The 23,015-nt window shown below is 32.9% G+C and overlaps 1 protein-coding gene across 1 annotated transcript in view; it reads right to left on the bottom strand.

The window, feature by feature from the left end:
• Positions 1–23,015, bottom strand: part of SNTG1 (syntrophin gamma 1) — a gene marked incomplete at its 5' end in the record, with an annotated part of 69,322 nt that overhangs the window by 22,053 nt on the left and 24,254 nt on the right. The window contains 2 exons of the mRNA XM_039868965.1: positions 5,645–5,755; positions 22,656–22,748. Of these exons, the coding sequence (XP_039724899.1) occupies positions 5,645–5,755; positions 22,656–22,748 (204 nt within the window). The remainder of the gene's footprint in view (positions 1–5,644; positions 5,756–22,655; positions 22,749–23,015) is intronic.

The raw sequence follows: 23,015 nt of genomic DNA on the forward strand, positions 1-23,015 counted from the left end.
ATACTCCATAAAATCATTTTCTTACAATCAAGGACAAGATAAGAATGTCCACTTTCATCACTTCTATTTAACATAGTATTGGAAGTCCTAGCCACAGCAGACAAGATAAAGAAATAAAAGGCATTGAAATTGAAAAAGGAAGAAGTAAAACTGTCATAATTTGCAGATGACATGATACAACATATAGAGAACCCTAAAGATTCCACCAAAAAAATTTAGGACTGATAAATGAATTCAGTAAAGTTACAGAATACAAAATTAATATTCAGCAATCAGTTGCATTTCTATATACAAATAACAAATTATCAAAAATAAAAATTAAGAAATCAACCTCATTTGCATCAAAAAAGTAAAATATCTAGATATAAATTTAATCAAAGAGGTATAAGACATAAGAAAGAAATTGAAAAAGCTATAAATAAGTGAAAACATAAACTGCGCTTACAGATAAGAATTAACACCATTAAAATGTCTATACTACCCAAAACAACCTAAAGATTCAATGCAATGCCTTGTAAAATATCAATGGTATTTATCAGAGAATTAAAGTAGATAATTTTTAAATTTATACGAAGCCACAAAATACCCTAAATAGTGACAGCAATCTTCAGAAAAGAAGAATGAAGTTGGAGGCTATAGTAATCTAAACAGCATGGTAGTGGCACAAAAACAGTCACAGAGATCAATGAAACAAAACTAAAAGCCCAGTAATAAACCCATGCCTATATGGTCAAACAATCTACGACAAAGGAGGCAAGAATATACAATGGATTAAAAGCAGTCTATTCAATAAATGGTGTTGGGAAAACTGGACAGATAACATGCAAAAAAAATTAAATTGGACCACCTTTTTACTTTATATACAATAATAAATTCAAAATTGATTGAAGACTTAAATGTAACACTGGAAGCTATAAAAATCCTAGAGGAAAACAGGAAGTAAACTCTGTGGTATTGCTCCTAGTAATGTTTTTTTCTGATATGTCACCTTAGGAAAGGGAAACAAACAAACAAAAAATGGCATTACATCTAAGAGTATTTATATAACAAAAGAAACTATCGACAAAATGGAAAAAAAAAACAACCTACTAAATGGGAGAAGACATTCACTAATGATATATCTGATAAGGGGTTAATATCTAAAATCTATGAAGAACTTAAGCAACTTAACACCAAAACAATTAGCGATCTTATTTAAAATGGGCACAATAGACATTTCTCCAAAGAGGACATACAGATGGCCAATAAACATATGAAGAGATACTCAACATCACTAATCATCAGAGAAATTCAAATTAAAACCACAGAGATATCACCTCATAATCAATCAATCAACAAACAAGTGTTGGTGAGGATGTTGAGAAAAGGGAATCCTTGTGCATTATTGGTGGGATTGCAAACTAATGCAGCCACTATAAAAAATAGAATGAAGTTTCCTCAAAAATTTAAAAATAGAACTACCTTTTGACCTTCTAGCAATTCCACTTCTAGGTTTTTATTCGAAAAAATTAAAGACACTAATTGGAAAAGATATGCATATCCCTGTGTTCATTGCAGAATTATTTGCATTATCCAAGATATGGAAGCAATCTATTTGATCATTAATAGACAACTAGGTAATAATAAAGTGGTACACATATAAAATGGAATATTACTCAGCCATTAAAAATAATGAAAGCTTACCATTTGTAACAACAGGGATGGACCTGGCAGGTATTATACTAAGTGAAGTAAGTCAGACAGAGGAAGACAAATTCCATATGATCTCACTTATATGTGGAATCTAAAGAACAAAATAAATGAAGAAACAAAACAGAAACAGACTCATAGATGCAGAGAACAAGCTGTTGGTTGCCAGATGGAAGCGGGGTTGGTGATAAGAGTGAAGAAGGTGAAAGGATTAGAAGGTACAAATTAGTAGTTACTAAATAGTGATAGGGATGTAAAGGATAAGAAATATAGTCAATAATAAGGTAATAACTATATATAGTGCTAGGTAGGTCCTAAACTAGTCAGGAGGATTACTTCAGAAATTATATAAATGTCTAAAAACTAAGTTGTACACTTGAAACTTACATAAAATAATATTGAATGTCAACTGCAGTTGTAAAATTTTAAAAAGAGGGGAAAAGATGAAGGGGAGTAAGAGGTTCAAATTTCCAGGTATAAAACAAATAATTCATGGAGATGTAATGTACAGTATAGAGAATATAGTCACTAATATTGTGATAGAATACAGTGTCAGGTGGTTACTGAACTTATCATGGTGATCACTTCTTTAGGTATGTAAATGTTGAATAACTGATGTACAGAAACAAACTCATAGATGCTAAAATAACATTGTATGTTAGCTATATTTTAATAAAAATCTTTAAAATTTTTTTAAAGTTATAGGGAAGAGAAAATAAAAGAAAGTATAAATAAAACCAAGGTAAAAAACAACAACAACAACAAAATGAAACAATAGTTAATTTGAATAAACAATTTAGCATGTAGTTACACGTAATAAATGCCAAATATTTCTACTGATCATCTAGTATGCTTCATAATATAGATTTTCATAGTCCATTAGATTATGACTACCTAGTTAATTTGTTTGCCTAACTGAAAAAAAAATGGATGGAGTGACTAAATAATAATGCAAGAAAATATTAACTAAAATAGAGATAGTTATTACTTGCCCATTCCCAGGCAATCATCAGGCTAGGCCTTAGCAATACTATGTTGTAAAGCATATGCTTTGAGTTTAAAAGTTCTTGATCTAGTGGAGAAAGCATACTAGTGAATAATTACCAGGAAGGAAAGACACCAGGGTTATGGTATATAGAAATTTAGAGGAGTTATATAATATATAGGAGAAGGTCCTGTCCCTGTGTTGGAGACAGAGATTTGAGGCAAACTTTCCTCACTGAAATTTTAAAAACTAATAGAAATTAACAGGACTCAGAAAATACCGAAGGCATTTGATAAATGACACAAACTTGGGCTATGATTATAAATCCGAATTTCTTAAATGTGGGAAGGACAGCAAGATTATTCAAGTTAAATAGTCATCTTTACTAACTTCTAATAATAATAGAGGCTATTTTTTAACACTCCCTTAGTCATTATGCTAATTCCTTTAAAAACGAAATCTGTCATTAGTAATTTATTGAGTGTTTTATATATTCCAGGCAGTGGGGGTATTTATTTTTTATACTTTCCCTGCAAGGTAGCTATTGTAATTTGGTGGTAAACGCCCCAGGTAATATAGCTAGAAAATGGTAAAGAAGATATTTTAACTTGAGGCAATCTAATTCTAATTTTCTTTCCACTCTTGCCTACCCCCTCATTTAAAAATAGTAATGTTCTAATAAAGAAAATGTTGAACCTTCTAATGACATCAACTTCAACCATAAGCCATCCTTATGATACATGGGGTTATATAAGTCCAGTAATGTGATACATGCTGGCTGGCATTCTCTTTGCTTTCCTCCTATGATGATATTTTTTATTATTTCTCACAGTTGCAGTTATAACAGTTGTAAAATAGCAATTATACTTGTTTTAATTCTTATACAATTTCTGTGATGTCAGCAAAGGTGATACATATTAGTATGGCTAAACAATTCTATAGAACCAGCTACCATTCTGATTGGTTAGTGCTATTTGATGCTAAATAGTGTCCATATTTATTGTGGTATATTCAATGTTACCCATGAAGTATTATTATCCCTCATTTTACAGAAGGAGATAGAGACTTTAAAGAACTTCAATAACTCTATTAAAGAACTTCAATACTCTCATTTTTCAGACTGCTCTACTATTCAAAAATTGTTGTCTATAAGTTCAGGAAACGTATTCAAAGATTATCTTCTGAAACTAGCTCTTAATGAATAAATCTATAAAAATATTCCTTAAAAACACTACAATAAGAATAACTAATATTTAGAAGCTGATGGGTAACTAATAACTAGTAAAGGTAATTAGCTGCATATAATGGACTTATCCTACTACACCAAACTGAAGTCTAAATACTATACTTAGTAGTCATTTCATTGCATTTATCTTTTTTGCTTCTGTTGTCAACTAAGGATTTGCTAGCACATTGAAGAACATTAGAAGAGGAGTAACTTATCAAATGTTATGCTGCTGTCAGCAACTAGTAGTTGAGGTTCCACATTAGCCAGAATATAGAACTGACAATATTAACATCATACACCAATACTGGGATATGAAAGATTGAGAAATCTATCAAAAGGTAAGAATTACAAATTTTAGACAGTAGTAATGCATTTCTTTATAGTAACTCTAAGAATCAGTTTAATGAACAATGGCTGGCACAAAGTAAATGATCAATCAGTGGTAATCAGAGGGGAAAAGAGAAAAAGCTATAACAAGAGATGAACAGAAGGCAGTTCCAGAGATGGGTCTATATTTAGGGAAGAGGCAATGATGTAACATAGATTTGAGAATTATGAGGCAAGTTTAGTAAAAGGAGTAGATGAAGTTACCAAGATATATGTCTAAACTAATGGGAGACAAATGCAAGGCAAGACCACGTGTTAACAATGAAGCTTTACAGATATGCAGTAAGAAAGGAACCAGCAAAAGGACCTACGGCCAGAGTTTTCTCTTCAAACAATCTACAGACTAGGAAGGGGTAGAAAGATTAGTCCAGAGACAACCATAAGACACAAATGGGTTATTCTCAGAGAGATTCAGACAGAAGGCTAATGAAAAAAGTTAAGAGAATATCATGAACAGATATATAAGGCAAAAAGGAAATATCTTGTTAAAAGATGAATGAGAGCACTAGAATATCAGATAGCAACATTCCTTGGAAGGCTTTGACTATCAAGCTAATGCTATTACGTTCTAAATTTAATAGGTACTGGAATGTAACAAGTTGTGGTAATTGTAATCCATAGTTGACAATTAAATCTGGGTTTTCATTTCCATATAATTATTTTTTCACTTTGGTATTTGTTATTTTTCCTTTGCTTCCAGACTGGAATACTAGGTTCATAATTAATTCTAATCCAAATATTGTTATTGTGAATTCCACAGTAGAGTAGTGGAAATAATTCAGACTTTGAATATTGAAAAATATACATATTCATAAAAATAAAAGTAGTAAATCTTTCTGATGAGTTAAAAAAGCATAGTTAATATATTTCAGAATACTGAACATTTCCATCAAGCAAAGAAAAACCATCTATTTAATACATAATAACATGAGAAAAACATGAATTATTTAAAAATAATTTTCTTTAGGGATTTCTATTCATATCCAAAAATGACATAAATAATAAGATTGAGTCAGATTTTATAAGTATTAAAATTATTATTTAGAATGTGAAATCACCAACACAGTGACTTTTTTAGTTCCCAGAATGTCATTTTAACATGATATAGATGCAGTTCATAAGGAATTAAAACTAAGAAATGCAATTAGCTGTAATTTATTTTGTTATACATTTCAGTGAAAATTAGCCATTAAAATCTTTAAGTAAATTTATTCTTCTGCCCATGAGGGACATTCCAAATAAACAGAAAAAGAAGGTGTTCTTTTTCTATTTTAGTTCTGCTAAATTTTCTCCCCTTTGCATCTTAACAGTATTAATGTAGTTAGAGGTGGTTTATGTGATGAACTTGGGTTTACCTTTGCTTCAATCTGTTTAGTATCTGGATTCTGAAACAAAAATTTGATTTTGCTCTTGCCATCATCTGAAGAACCTTTAAGCTGAGAAAATTTGTACCTCCAAAGTACAGACTAAAGGAAAAAAAGAAACATGTGCAAGTCAGTACAATTAACATTTGCTTTAAAACCAAGATATAGTTCTAGCTTGTGAGAAAAGTTAATTATATTAAATTAGTACCAAATCCCAATATTAAAAATAAATTAAAATAAATTTATCAAAGGCTAAAATTTAGTATTCAATATATATTTAATTTCTAGATAAGTTTTGTACCCATGAAATAATTATTTCAAAAGTATATATACAAATAAATTGGAACATTTTGTTTTATTTTATCATGAAATAAAGCAAGCTAACTTAAAGCATATGTCTAGAAAGTGAATAAGCAAAAAAACACCTATTATTTGTTTCTTGTTTTCCATCACTAGAAGTAATAAGATAATTTAATTTATTTTTTTAATTTTTCAAATTAAATTTATCAGGGTGAAATTGGATAATAAAATTATGTAAGTTTTAAGTGTACAATGCTATCGAACTTCATATGTATACTGCAGTATGTGTTAAATTTCCTTTTGTTGCCATATATTTGACCAACTTTATTTTTTTTTTCAATTACTTTTGGCATTCAATAATAGTTTCGGTTGTACAGCATAGTGATTAGAGATCTATATAATTCACAAAAGGTTCACCCCCACTAAACCTAGTACTCCTCAAATATTTATTTATTATATATTTATTGCATATTACATATTTATTGCATATTACATATTCATATTTTTATATTTTACATATTTATTACAACATTGCTTTCTTATGCTACAATTCATATCTCCATGTCTGTTTTGTAACTGTCCATTTGTACTTCTTAATCCCTTTACCCTTTTTCACCATCCCCTCAATCTCACTCCCATCTTATAGCCCTTAAAATATTCTCTGTATCTATGAGTTTATTTCCATTCTTGTTGTTGTTGTTTATTTTGTTCTTTAGATTCCACATGTACGTGAAATCATGTGATATCTGTCTTTATCTGACTTACTCCATTCAACACAATACCCTTTAGGTCAATCCTGCAATATCATTTCTCATCCCTTCCTTTTAGTCTGTGTGTGTCTTTTAATCTGATGTTAGTCACTTATAGGCAGCATATGTAGGGGGCTTGTTTTCTTTTCCATTCAGCCACCACATATTTTGGTTGCAGCACTTAATTCATTTCCATTTGAGCTACGTGTTGATAGGAATGTAGTTATTACTATTCTTTATTATTGTTTTTAATACATTTTTTTTTTCTTCTTAACAAAGTCCCTCCAACATTTTCTGTAACACTTGCTTGACATTGATAAATTCTTTTTAGCTTATTTTTGTCTGAGAAGCTCTTTATCTGTCCTTCAACTCTAAATGATACTTTTCCTGGATAAAGTATCCTTGTTTGTAGATGCTAATTTTTCATCACATTAAATATTTTGTGCCAAGCCTTTCTGACCTGCATAGTTTCTTTTGAGGAATCAGCTGTCAGTCTTATGGGTGTTCTTTTGTAGGTAACGAATTGCTTTTCTGTTGCTGCTTTTAAGATTCTCTCTTTGTATTTACCTTTTGGCATTATAATGTGTCTTGGTGTGAGCCTCTTTGGGTTCATCATTTTTGGGACTCTTTGAGCTTCATTGGGTTGTATGTCTATTTCCTTCACCAGGTTATGGAAGTTTTCTATCATGATTTCTTCAAATAACTCTTCAGCTTCTTCTTCTCCTTCATACCCCTATGACACGGATAATTTTACATTTAGTTTTGTCCTATAGTCTCCCTAAATTATTATTATTGTCTTGGTTCTTTTTTCTTGCTGTTCTGATTGAGTGTCCTTGGCTTTCCCATCCTCTATATCGGTGATTCAATCCTCTTCTTTATCCACTCTGTTGATTCCCTCTAATATACTCTTCATCTCAGGCAATGTGTTCTTTAATTCAGATTGGTTTCCTTTTATAATTTCCATTTCCATTTTTATGTGTTTTTTTAATCTCTTTGTTAAAGTTCTCACTGAATTTATCTACACTTCCCCTAAGTTCATTGAGCATTTTCATTAGCAGTGTTTTGAACTCTGCATCTGTTATATTGCTTGACTCCATTATTTCTGGCTTTCTGTTCTGTTCTCTCATATGGTTTCTGCTTCTTTGTCTTCTCACGTTGGCTGCCTTTTTGTATCTGCTTCTAGTACTAAGCCAAGCTCATAAGTCTCCAGTCTTATTTGCATGGCTTTGTGTAGTAGGTGTCCAGTAGCATTGTCCTGAGAAGGGTCCAGATGCAGGCCAAGTTTAGTCTCAGTCTTTGCTACTCTGGGGCCACATGTCAAGATTCAGCAAGCAATCACTAGATGCTGTGCTTATAGTTGCCTCAAAAGACCACACTAGAAATTGAGGCCAGCTGCCACCAGTGTGAGTTGTGGAGTTGGCTCAGCAAGGAGCACCAGACTCCCAAGGATACAATTGGATGTGGCTTGGGCAGGGCTGCAAGTTGGGGGATGCACAGTTTCAGGGAATCCTCTGGGCAGAGCTACCTCTGTTATCCAGTTTGATGATGTCTTAGTTATGGCAGTGTTGTGTCAGCATTCTGGGAGGAGGGAGGCTTCAACAGAGGAGCAGTGAATACCACCAGCATTTCAGCCCATAGAGAACCTTGCCTCCGGTCCTAGCTCCAACAACTTGGAGTTCCTCTGTAAGTCCCGGTTGCTCCCCGTGCAGCTGACCAGGCACTGGTGCTCAGAGTGAGCAAGTCCATCACCACAAAACTCCGGTTGCAGACTTAGCTCCTTTAAGATGTGTCTGCAGTTGCCGGCTCCTGCTGCCGCAGCCTCTGTCTCACTCAGCCAGTTGGGACTGGGCAGCCTCACATCATCGCCCCCTCTTACCTCCAATTGTTGCAGGGTGATTTCTCATTTTTCTCCCTAGTTATAGTGCTTCTGTTCACCTAGATTTCAGGAGACTCTGCTTGTTCTTGCTCCATGTTTCCATCACAACTTTGATTTGGTCACAAGAAGGATGAACAAAGTCTCTATTTTCAATGCCACTTTTTTCTTCCCCCAACCCTCTCTATTCTTATCCATCTTCCTTTTCCTCACATTCCCTCTAGTAACCACTAATCCACAGTCCAAGTCCATGAGTCTCTCTTTGTCACGTTTATATGTTGCTTTCAGTTTTATATCCCACATGTCAATGAAATCATATGGTTCTCAACTTTTTCTGTCTCACTTATTTTGTTTACCATGATAATCTCAAGATCCATCCATGCAAATGGCAGTGCTTTGTCTTATGGCTGAGTAATATTCCATTGTATAAATGTATCACATCTTCTTTATCCAATCTACTATCAAAAGACACTTTGGTTGTTTCCATGTCTTGGCCACCATGAATAATGCTGCTATGAACATCAGAGTGAATATATCTTTATGGATAAATGTTTTCAAATGTTTTAGATAGATATCCAGAAGAAGGATTGCTAGGTCATGAGGTAATTCTGTTCTTAGTGTTTGAGAAAACTCCATACTGTTTTTCATAGTGGTTATACCAATTTACATTTCTACCAGCAATGTATGGGGGTTCTTTTACCCTCACAACCTCTCCAACACTTATTATTAATTGTGTTGTTGATTATAGCCATTCTAACAGTTGTGAGATAGTATTTCATTGTGGTTTGATTTACATTTCTCTAATAGCTAGTAAAGTTGAGCATTTTTATTGGAAAAATGAGTTTGTATGATGCTACACTAAAGCTTAGAAAAAAATATGTAACTTTTTTGTTTTCAATTTTTTTTATTCTGGTGTAGTTCATATACAATAGCATAGTTTCTAATTACATACATGGAATGAGATTAGGAGGATTTTAAAGACCAGAAACCCCTTGTTCCTAATCACTTATTTTTGGTGTCTTCTTGATCATAAGCTGGCCTAAATTCCATTAACAGTAAATTATAATGCATATATTTCAGGAAAGCTAATTCATTTTTTTAAATATACTGAAATAAAAACAAATGCTGATCATAGAGCTATAAGTATTAAAATATAAGCCAAACTTTATATCCTATTCAGAAGCCACATGACTTTGGGAAAGATTCTTCATTGACTTGAGCCTAGTATATTCTAGTATAAATCAACTCACAAATATGTCCACATAGAGGGCAGTCTGTTCTGGGTTTCTAAGGTAGGACAAAAAAGGCTAAGCTTCGTTTACAGATGGACAGATTCATCATGTTAGAGTGTGAGTGGACAAGGTGCAGCTTTGTAAATAAGCATCTTCATGCATCAAGCTTTGTATAGGGTGGCCAGCATTTACATCATACCAGAATATTCTCCTGGTCAGCACAAATGGAACATGTAGAGTCCTTGCTGATAAAATTAAGTGCATTTGGACAAAAGGTGCTAAAGACAGCTTGTTTCTTCAGGTCTCTTGTGGTGAAGTGAGAAGTATTTAATATTTCTGTGTCCTTGAACCAGTTTGTGTACCAACTTGCTTGTTGAAACCTGTCCCCAGCATCTGAGTAGAGTGAAGCTGTTAGGAAGCCTGTCAAAGTGTCAGTGGGAGAAAGGGGAAATTATAGGTGGTATGTATAACAAAGATGCACAGGAAACAAAGGACAAGCGGAAGTTCTGTAGGGTTTATAAATGGCAATCTGAATACTTTTATGATAGAGGTCTTGATTATTATATGATTAAGATAAAAACTATTTTATAGTTTGGTATATTTTAAATTTTGCATTGCATTCTTTCAACAAGTTAAAAATGAAAGTAAGTAAATAATAAAAACCTAACTGAAGATTCTAATATTTTAAAAAGTTGATAATGGGTGTATAATTGAACAAAATCTATTTTTATGTTTACCCATTTACCACGGTAACTACAATATCACTAATCACATAAAAGTAAAATGGTGCAAATTAGAAGATATATGAAATATTAGTAGTTATGTTTTTAAATGTGCCCAAAGAGTTGTTGTAATATTTTAGATACATAAATATATTTACAAATTATTCTTTAAGCATACATTTTTATTTAGATCAAATGATTCTCCTTTTAAAACAAACCTGGTTATTCTGAACTTAAAGTTTTTCTTGTTCAGGTATCATAGTGAAGCTTTTGATATTAGTTTGCCTCCATTAGAAGAAAAACTTCATAATTAAATGATGCAATTTGTCTATTGCTATTTCAATTAGAAAATTTGTTAACTCTAATAACTTCTTTCATTTAATTTGTAAAATCAAAATAAAATTTTAGAAATTTTATTAAATCAAAATCAAAATATCTCTACTGTTATGATTACTATCATAACTTCAGTTAAAACTTCAGCATTAGATAAGTTATTTGTAATTGCCATGGTTATATGGATATATACTATACATCACATATATAGAGCATGATGTTGTGGTAAAAATCAATATTTTTCTAAATTAAGAAATGTATATAGCTAAAGTATACTTGGATTGGTTTTTGTGAATACTCCATTCATAATTGCATCTTAACAGGTTCTAATACTCTACTAAATATTGTACCCAAAATAATTACCCTGCTTATTAAAGCTTAGATAATTAATATAAATGTCTTAGTTTTTCTTTGCTATGCTTAAATGTATGTTCATATTTTAGGGATAATAGCCTTTTAAATATAACGTTTGAACAGAACTATTTTACAGGTCCACCAATATCACAAAAACAATTTATTATCTAATAAATAATTATTTATTATCATATTGTGGATAGTAAATTGCATTATTACTCCATTTATTGACTACAGAGGGGCCTGATATTCAACTAGAATTACAAGGAACTCAGATTAGAGGAGAATGTCCTACTCTCATCTCTTTTCCAGAGACCTGACATCTTTATTTACTTGATGATCAATAATTATAAATGCACAATATATTTCACTTGGTACCTTTTTTTGTTTGTGATTATCCCCACTATATCTGTGATATCCTTCAAAACCAGGTGCCCATTCTACTCCTGATATCGAATATAAAAAAGGTAGTTAACTTAGACCATTTAAAGTACAAGGCAAATGTTAAATACAAGTGAAGTAATAAAATGAAGGCCTTAGGTAAGTAAGGTACAAGTAAAAACATGAATCCATTTTTAATTAGCATAATATCTCGCTTTCTCATTCTCTCTTCACGTCCACCCCCGACACACACACACACACACACACACACACACACACACACACACACACACAATAATAATACAGAGTCTTTTATATTTCTACAAAAAACAAAGCTCTTTCATGCTTCTGGCTTAACAGTTTCTGTTCTCTCACTTAAAACTTCTTCCCCTAACTAATTTCATAGCTGTTCCATTCTCTCCAATTTTTAGGCCCTACTAGAAATATCAATGCCTCAGACAGCCTTTTCCTGTTAAACTATTAAAAGGCCTTTCTGAAGTTCTCTGTCTCAGTACCTGGCTCATTTCCTTCACAGACTTGACTACAATCAATCTGTGATTGCCCTGCTCTGTCTCTCTCCATTATAAAGAAATCTTGAAATGAATGTGTAATTGCCCTAAATATCTCATCATTGCATTCCTCGATCCTAACAGAGTAGCTGATATACAGTAAACACACAGTGAACTTAACTTTTGTGAAAGAAATGCATTAAGAGAGAAAAAATACTAAAGAAGAAAAATGTCCCTTTTATTCCCTTTATCCTTAAGCTGTCTTATTGTTGGAGGCATGCAATTGGGAAAGGTGGGGAAAACATATACTAAAATGAGAACTTATAAAGTACTGTGAGATTTCTAACTATCAATAATAATCTTACTCGTTTGAACTTGAATGAAATCAAGTCCAAAAGGAGAAAAAGATCCAAACAAAACTGAAAATAAATAAATTATGGCAATTTATGAAAACTTAATTGAATGTTTTGAAGTCTGAAATTTGACCCAAAGTCTTCAATGTAAATAATCGCAGACTGGAGTTTCATTTTCTCAAGTTTTTCCATGGCTAATTTCTGCTTGATTCTGGAGAAAAAGGATGTCAAACATGTTCAAATACATTTGGTGAAGATCATTCGCACAATAAAATCTGAGGATAGTTTTAGAAAAGAAACTCATTTAACTTTATTTTACCAGGTAGCTTTTTCCATGGTATACATTTCAAGAAATGATAAAAATCTGCACTGTAAAATGAAATATTTAATGAATTTAAGTATAGTAATAATGAATTTAAAATACCTTACTGATTTATTAGAACATTTATTTGTTTGTGACCAGCAGAAATAGTGTTTAAGTCAACATATTCTTTGAATGATTATTAAACGATAAATATAAAATGCATCTGACATTTTTAAGATATATGTAAATATTTTTAAGTGCCTAATATCTAGAAGCAGAAGTAACTATACGTATGAAGAAAGAACAGCACAATAAATCACAATATTTTCAATGTTGTATTTGTAATGCAGTCTTTAAAGATGACCAAGAAAGTAATATGAAAATATACAGTAAAAGTGAATCGACCAAAGTGCTCTCACAGTTAAAAATTTTGAAAAAAATCAATTCTGCAAAAAAAATGATTTGCCTCTGAGCTACTCTTTCTAATAGATATGTTTTATTTAAAACAATGCAAGCAAACAGATAAATGCTAAAAGCCTTGAATGCAATGCCATTTGAGGTTTATAATTTAAGGTCATCATTTCTAAACCAAGGAGTAATCTTTATAGAATATGCTTGCAATAGTGATTAATGCATGTGTAATAGAAGATGGAACATTGATTATTATCAAGCAGAATATTTTATGTGAAGATAACGAGGTACATAATATGTAATCTATCATTTATTCCTCACATTGATAGGTGAACACATATACAGATCAATTTAAACATACTTCATTTGCAGCCTGCAAAACATTGTGTATCTGCTGTTGTCCTTGCATGGGACATTGCTTTGTTATTACAAGGAACGTAACACTGTATGAGGCCCTTTCCTACATTTTCTCTCATCTCTGTGAGAGCTATGTATTAGAGAAAGAATTGCCATTTTCCTCATGATATAATTAATAAAACACCATATACATTCATAATATTCCACAGCTAATAAGTGTGAATCAAACCCCAGCCTGTTATTCTCCATTCATATTTCTTTTTTTATCTCAACCTGCTTCTTTGTTTTTTACAATTATTTTCTTAACTAAACTGGGCATGCTTATAGATGAATTTTATTGCAAATGCCTGAGTCCTTTCTTAAAATAGAGGAAGAACCCAGAGTCCCAGTTAGAACAAGACACGAAACCCAGAAAATTAATTTACTAATTTTTTTCAAGCATAGTATGTTCTGAGTCATAGTTTCCTTTATTTATAATTCTGTTATTATTTTATGCTTTTATTTCTCTTTCTCTCTAGATAAGAAAAAAAAATATTCCTATGAGCTATTCATTTTTTAAAATTCATTTTTAGATTTGGCTTAAAATTTGGAAATACAAGTGATGCAAAAAACTTCACTGGGAAGGAGAAAAAGAAACCTGTCCTTACACTTTATTTTTGCCATTTATAACAAAAATTTTCAAAACTTGTTATAATCCATCAGAGAGCTGGGATGCAAAGCTAGCTGTAACCAACAGACACAGGTTAATGAACAAATTAACCTTTGTAGAGTATGAAGTGATCCTTAGATGCAGACTATTCAAAAATAAAATTGAGTAATTATGTATAAATGAAAAATGAGGTTACACAAATGATAGTGAAAACATTCTTGTTGAACAAAAATAAGCAAAACACACTCCAATGCATCCTTTATTATTTTCCATTTCAGTTCAGTGTTCACATGCTCAATTTGTCATGCCCCACAGAAAAATCCCTCTATAAGAAAAATATTTTCTACATACGAAGATAATTTAAGCAGTATGTAACCTATTTTATAAAAGACAGAAGTAAGATTTTACTACATAGAGGGCAAAAATTCTAAAAGAACAGTCTACGTGGATGACAACATAATACATATAACACATTATAAATTACAACAAAGATGTTTTGAAACCAGGATCTAATTTTATACTCCCCATAATATCAATTGCCTGGTATTTGACATTTAACTAACGTTTGCCAAGGAATAGCCAGAAGTATATTTTTTCTTGCAAATAATCTTTTTTATTATATATATTTGTATATATGCATAATTTTCATTTAGAGGTGATGTACACTATTATATTAGCTTCAAGTGTACAGTGCAGTGATTAGATATTTATATTCTTATGAAGTAATCATTCCAATAAATCCAGTATCCATCTGAAACCATATATAGTTATTATAATACTACTGACTATATTTCTCATCCATACTCTACATCATGACTATGTTGTAACTACCAATTTGTACCTCTTAATCCCCTCCACCCTTCACTCATTCCTCCAACCCACAATCTAACAACCATCAAAATACTCTCTATATCTATGAGCTTGTTTCTATTGTTTGCTCATCCTATTCTCTAGATTCCACATATGACATTTTCCCTTCTCTGTCTGACTTACTCCGCTCAACACAATACGCTCTAGGTAGATCCATGTTGCTGCAGATGGCAAATTTTCATTCTTTATTATAACTTAGTAATATTACGTATTTTATATATAAATATATATTTACTTCTTTTTCATCCATTCATACATTGATAAATACCCAGGATACCTCCATATCTTGGCTACTGTAAATAATGCTGCAATGAATATATGGATTCACATTTCCCTTCAAAGGAGTGTTTTGAGTTTCTTCAGATAAATACCCAGAAGTGGAATAACTGGGTCCTTCTTTGTCTCTTGTTATAGCCATTGATTTAAAGTCTATTTTGTCTGGTGTAAGTATTGCTACCTTAGGCTTTTTTTGTTTGTTTCCATTTTCATGAAACATTGATTTCTTATTCATTTGGCCGCACTATCTTTTACATGGAGCATTTAAAACATTTACATTTAAAATAATTATTGCTAGATATGTAGTTATTATCATTTTATTTTATATATATATATATATATATATATATATATATACATATATACATTTTTTCCCTTCCTTCTTCTTAAAAATGTCCCTCTAACTTTACCTGTAATAATGGTTTGGTTATGATGAACCACTTTAGCTTTTTCTTGTCTATAAAACTCTGTATCTAGTCTTTGATTCTAAATGATAGTTTTGCTGGGTAGAGTAATCCTGATTGTAGGTCCTGGCTTTTCATCACTTTGAATACTCCATGCCAATCCCTTCTGGCTGCAAAGTTGCTGTTGAGAAATTAGCTGACTAACTGCTTTTAACTAACTGCTTTTCTCTTGCTGCTTTTAAGATTCTTCCATTGCTTTACCCTTTGGCTTTTTAATTATGATGTGTATTGGCGTGGGCCTCTTTGGGAGTTCATCTTGTTTGGGACTCTTTGCACTTCCTGGGCTTGTATGTGTATTTTCTTTACCAAGTTAGAGAAGTTTTCTGTCATTATTTCTTGAAATAGGTTTCAATTCTTTGTGCTCTCTCTTCTTCTTCTAGTATCTTTATGTAAATGTTGGTATGCTTGATGTTGTCCCAGAGGCCCCTTAAACTATTCTCATTTTTTTGGATTCTTTTTTCTTATTGCTATTCCGAGTAGGGGTTTTCTCCTACCTTATCTTCTAAATTGCTGATTTGTTCCTCTGCTTCATATCATCTACTGTTGATTCCTCCTAAGATATTCTTTATTTTAGTTATTGTATTCTTCATTTATGACTGGTTCTTTTTTAAGTTTTCTATCACCATTTTTATGTTTGTTATCTCTTTGTTAAAGTTCTTACTGAGTTCATCTACTCTTCCCCCAAGTTCACTGAGTATCCTTAAAACGAGTTTTTTGAACTCTGCTTCTAGTAAATTGCTTGTCTCCATTTTGTTTAGTGCTTTTTCTGGAGTTTTATTCTCTTTTTTCATTCAGGACATGTTTCTTTGTCTTCCAATTTTGTCTGCTCTCTTCTGTTTGTTCTTATGTATTAGGTAAGGTTTGTATGTCTCTCAGTCTTAGCAGAGTAGAATTATGTAGTATACATGCTATGGGTCCCAGTGTCACAGTCTTTCCTGGTCACCCAAGTTGAGTGCTCCAAGTATGTTCTTTGTATAGGTCGTGTGTGCTCTCTTGATGTAGTTGAGGCTTGGTTGCTGCTTTCTGGTAAATGAGAGGGATTGACCCTCTGGCTAACTTGTTGCGATGATTGGCCATGACCAGTGGAGAAGTAGTTATGCAGAGGCTGATCCTACAGAGCTGGATTTACTATAGCAGGATTCTGATGCCTGCCCTGTCTGCCCTTTGGGTGTGTAGCTCTCTGATGTGACCCTGGATGGTTATCCAGCTCAGATCAAAGCTGGCCACTGGGCATGCAGGCTGGGGCCTTCTGGAAGGGGTTCTGCCACAGGCCAAGTTTAGCTTCAGCCTGTGCCCTACCTTGAGCCACCTGGCATGAGCCGTCAAGAAATCTGCGGATGGCCACCACCTATGCTGGGATTAGATGTTCCTCAAAAAGCCAGGCTGCAAAATGAGGCAGACTGCCACTAATGATGAGCTTTAGGTTGCTCAGCAAGAAGTATGGGATCATGCTGAAGTCATATACTGCTTGTTTAGATTTTGTTAACCTTGGAGAGATTTTAGGAGAGTCTGTAGCAGAAGCCAAGTGAGGCTATTTATATGGAAACATCCACTGGAAGCAGCTTGGGTGGGCCTGCAAGTTGGAGTCATAGAGAATCACCAAGGTGGGTTAACCAGTCTTAGCTAGGTTGATAGAGACTCAGATATGGTGCTCACCTGAGTCTGCAAGCCTGGGAAGAGTAGGGCTCAACAAAGGAACAATGGGACTTCTGTCTGGGAGAAAGCCGTCCATCCAGCCCTCTCTCTGAAACCAAACAACTCAGTCCCTTCCCCTCTCCCCATGTCGCTAGTACCCCTCGAGCTGCTGCTCCAGAGCTCGAGCTCAGAGCAAGTAAGTCCATCACCTAGTAAGACCGCAAGCGAGCCCCTTAAGAGGAATGTCTGCAGCTATCTCAGTCCTCCGTCTCACTCTACAACAACTTCCGCTGGTTCTCACAGCCAGAACTGGGGATTTCTCTTCCTAGCACTGGAACTTTGGGCTGGGGAGCCCAGTGTGGGGCCGGGACTCCTTACTCCTCAGGGATGACCTCTGCAATGAGATATCCCTCCCAATTCTTAACCGCTACATGTAGTTGCGGGACCTGCCTAGTTCATGTCTTTGCTCCTCCTACCAGTCTCAAGGTGGCCTCTTCTGTTTGTCCCCAGCTGTAAGACTTCTATTCAGCCAGACTTCAGGAAGCTCCTAATGATGGCTATTTTGTAGTTTAGTTGTAATTTTGATGTGGTTGTGAGAGGAGGCAAGCACAGCATTTACCTCGTCAACCATCTTGACTGTCACAAATTACCTTTATGGATTTTCTAGTTAAGTAGTAAATCAAACTTTCCCACACAATCCTATTTCTATTTTGTATCATCCTTCAACTTTGGCAAAAAGGCCATGCACACATATCCTCTCTTGCCTTCTAACCACCCAAATGTTAATGTGCTAAAAGTTGCTCCTTTTCCTTCTTTCTTATGTGGGTGTTCCAGGGGTCATATTTAATAGAAAATCATGAGAAATATTTTCTTTAAAACTATTTTTTCTTTACACATCTTTATACTTCTCATTATTCTTCATTCATATGAAATTATCCTAATTAAATGCCCTTATGCTTAAATAATTACATTTTTACTAAAATTAGTTCTTAAACTACATACTAATTTTATAAATTTTATAAATTTAACTTGTGATAACGCATAAAGGGATAAAATATAAATACCAAAAGATCACAAAGTAGATGAAAGCTTATGTCTTTTACTATTTTCTTAAATGGTATTATATTCATTAACATAGTTGCCACTAGTCACTGTGCTTTACTGTGGACAAATTGGTTATAGTTCATAGCTCTACCAGACTCAATTGTAATACCTTACATACTATGTATGATAAGTGCTATGCTAAAGTATGCTTACAATTATCTGCTGTCAAAAGGATATCTAAATCAGATTGGTGAAAGAAGACTTTTTGGATGAAGATTTGCACTCAAGGATAAAAGTAAGTCATAGGAATGTTATATGTAAAAGCATGGAGTATGGCAGAGCCACTGAATACATGGAGAAATGCAGGAGATGATGCTAAATTGCAGGCAGAGACCAGAACATTAAGAGACTTCTATGTTATACTAATAGATATTGTCTTAAAGGTAGTAGGAGGCCAGTAAGATAATTTAATGAGAGAGACTGATGACATAGCTGAGTTTACACTTTAGAAATATCTTTCACCTGGTAATGATGTGAAAGCTGGGACACAGAGGGATGTAGTTACTATGTCCTCATAATGCATTTGCTTCTCACTAGGCCCAGATCTGTCTTTTCCATTAGACTGTAGACTTCTTAAGGAAAGAAACTGTTTATCTATTTTTCTATTCCTAGTATTTATCAATGGTCATGGCACATAATTGTTACATAAAAAGAGTGTGTTCGATAAATAATTATAGAAAGTCTGTTTGGATGATATTGCAGTAATCCAAATGAGAAGGGAGTACTCAAGTTACTTAGGGTACATCTTCTACATTTATTTAGAGGAAGTTGTTGAGAAAGAGGTATAAATATAAAACACAATTCAGATTCCTTTCAATATCTGAGATAGAAATGCAGAGGAGTCAGATAGAAATGGACAACAAGGTGAGTGTCAGACACATCTTTACTTAACATGTAGCCTTAAAAATCAAGATGACGTCTCATTTGTAGTTAACAGAACAGAAATCTGGAGTTAACAGAAATTTAGGCAACTTATCAGGGTAGTTGTCTAAATTAAAAACTGAATGAAATTGCCCAATTAAGCTCAGGGTTTCTCCATCGAACATATTGTATTTAAATCTATCCCTTCCCCCAAATTGACTCTGCATATAGGGATATATTTACATATATTTACATATACATCAAATATATAGAATATTCAAAGAGGAGTATACAGATTTTCACTCTAAAAATTTATTTAGAATATATAAAAAATAAAAGCAGAATAAATGTTTCTAAAATTTAGACCTTGTGGATTATTTTGTAATAGATTAAAATCATCAATCTGGTGGGTTGATGTACACAGAGTACTTATTTTAATCATATCTATGTAAAATTTTTCAAAAGAATAACCAAAATAGTTGTGGGAAAGGAAGCACTAACATTTCCACATACTATTAGATATGGTATGATATTTATTATTCTTAACATACTAATTTTATTTTGAGAAACTTTGTATGTTGTCTGCATAATAAATACTGGCAAGAAAAATATATACATTTATCAGACATTTATTGTTTTGTTTTTGTTTTGTTTATAAAATTCAGCCACTCTTATGATTTATATTATCAATTCTCTATATTAATAAACTCTTTTCTAGTTATTTCTTTTTAACAGATATATACACAGTCGCTAGCTCAATGGATAGTAACAGCTCCAGAGAGAAAAAAAAGAAAATGAGTTCACTGGTAGTCACATCTAAGTTGATATATCTGTGCAACGTAATAAGCCATTACTATTTCATTCTCTTCCAGGTTGTCCACAGGCTGCTCCAGTGACAGAAATTAAATACTTTATTTAAAAACTGCTAAATTAATGCATACATTTCTGCATATGTTTATTTTGAGGCAGTACTATTCTTCACATTTACTAATTTGATTTCTATATGCTCTAGGGTATGAGTAGTATGCTGTCATGCCCTCTAGAACACCAACATTTAAAAAGTGCTGGATACATCTTAAGGATTCTGTCCACATGTGTATCAAGTAGATAAAATTAGAACAAAACATGCTTTAATTTTTATGTAACCATTATCTCTTTTGGATTTTTGTATTTAAAAATAACTTCTTCTGAGCTCATTCCATGGAGTGAGGCAATTTTCTTGCAGTAAGATCAGCTCCTTGGTTTGCCCAGGAATCTTGATTAATGCCTGTCATCCTGAAGATATTATTTTTAGCTCTCCCATTCACACTTCAAGTGTCACTACTTCAGTGATGAATAGTATATTTATTATAATGCATATAGACTCTTTTCTATCTCTCCCAATTATCAGATTGCCTTAAAGTTAGATACTTCCAATAACAGTCAGAAAATGGAAGGATAGTGATTATTACTTCTGAAGACCTTCGATTTTTCCTGCATGTCAAGCTTGTACTGACTGGAATCTATTTCCTACTTAATGGCTATTCCTAGATTGTATCATAACAATTGCTTGGATTCTGCTGACTAATCCCTCCTTCCCAGTGTACCCAGAGAGGAGGACATAGATGGGCATGTTGTGTAGGCCATCCACATCATGATTTTCTCTCTTACACACTGAGAGCCAAAACAGAACTCTGACAACAGTTTTGAATTATGGTGGCCTTAAAAAGAAACTCAGGACATATTCAGGCACTCAGAAATGTGTTCATATTAATTTTATTTGTTTCCTTCTCATCTACTACTATGAGATTCTTTTACCTTTATGTAATAGAGTTTGATAACAACTCTGGCAATAATATGTCTTTTTTTAAAAATCAGACTAACTTTTTTTCTAATCAGTTACTTATGAAATTAATTAATTAATATCTAAATTAGTATATTTATTTAATTGATTTAATACTCATGAGCCTATCCTGATTTAAATACGTATTTATTTTTTCAAAAGAAAGACTTTAGTCAGAGGGAAAATATATGGCAGGCTCACTTGAGAGTCATCAAAAGAGCTGCTGCCAGCTGAAATTCCATATTTAGAAAAGTATTCTTTTGGCATTACTCAAAGACAATGCACTAGACTGTTAAATCTGACCAACATATGCATGCTATTTAATTTTACAATGACAATATAAAAAGAAATATTGATCATCCTTAACTAATGTGAGATTTTGTATGACAATTTTGATCTTAAGTTCTCTAAACACCAACCCGCATCTACTTGGCTGTGACCAGCTGGACTGCATCATTAGACTCCTATTTTTTCCCAAGATCAAAAAACTCCCAAATCTGTACACTCTGCCTTTCTCACATAGTTATATTGCTTTCTTGTTTTATAAGCATTTGTTTCTAAAATTCTATACAAGGCTTAATTTCTGGGTAAAATATGTTTCCCAGTAAAGAGTTATTCATTAATACTTAAAATTAATGAGAAGGAATATATCAGTTTATTTCTTTTCCATGCTTTGATAAAGGAGAAAGTGGGATGGATCTAAGAAATTGATATCCTTATAGAAAAGAAAAGAATGTCTTCCATGGGGACCAGTTGCAAGTCAGAAACTTCAGTAGTGACTACAGTACTGGAAGATTAGCGATGAGTAGTGGGTCAGTTGAGCTATTCTGCAGGTATGACTGCCTGAGAAAGTGTCCTTCATTATTAAATATACATCAGTCCTAGAGACATAATCTTTGTGGAAAGGGCATTCAATCAGACAGTATAAGACCCTATTAGGTTACGTGTTTATACGAATTATACTTCCTGGCTAGAAAAGTCAAACCCCCAAATTCCTCCATTATATAATTCTAACAAGTTACCTATAAAACTCAAAATATGTTTTCCACATTTTGATATTGGAGATGTGATACCAAAAAATAGTAAAGCATCATTTTATTTAAAAACATATTTTGGGAGGAGGAAAATTTTCCCTCTATATGAAAATATGAGGTCATAGCTTTAGTAAAAGACAATATATCTATAGTATAATATAAAGAGCATATATACACTTTAAATAATTATAATGTTTTGTGGCAACACATTTGTTTTATTAAAATTTTAAACTTTTGTTTTTCTATAAACAGATTAAATCATAATTTAAATTTTGTTAACGAAAATGAGAACCTTAAATTTGACATATGATAACCAATTAAAATGTTGATGGGCATTCAAGGTTATTTCAATTATTCTTAAATTAGAATGACTGCAGCACATTTCTCAGAGCTGACCTGAACACATTACCTTTGTTGCGGCATCAAAGCAGATAAATCCTGCGCTAAAGTCAATTGTGAGTCCCATTAGATGACTTTCTAGCACACATGCATATGTCTTGCACTAAACAGAACAGAAAACACTGTTACTTTTCATGTAATTGACCCAATAGCCAACATTTATCAAAGACACTGTGAAAGCTCCTATAATAAGTTCTTTATATAATAGCTAACTTAATATTATAGTAACTGTATAAGGAAGATAATATTATCAACATCCTAATGTTAATAAAACAGAAGCCAAGTGATTTTTGACCTGCCAAGATAAATGCAGTGTCAAGCTTCCAATCCTGCTCAGTCAGCCCTTATCTTTATCTTGTGCCACACTGGC

The sequence above is a fragment of the Pteropus medius genome, unplaced genomic scaffold (assembly GCF_902729225.1).
Source record: "Pteropus medius unplaced genomic scaffold, Ma_sr-lr_union100, whole genome shotgun sequence".
NCBI lineage: Eukaryota > Metazoa > Chordata > Mammalia > Chiroptera > Pteropodidae > Pteropus > Pteropus medius.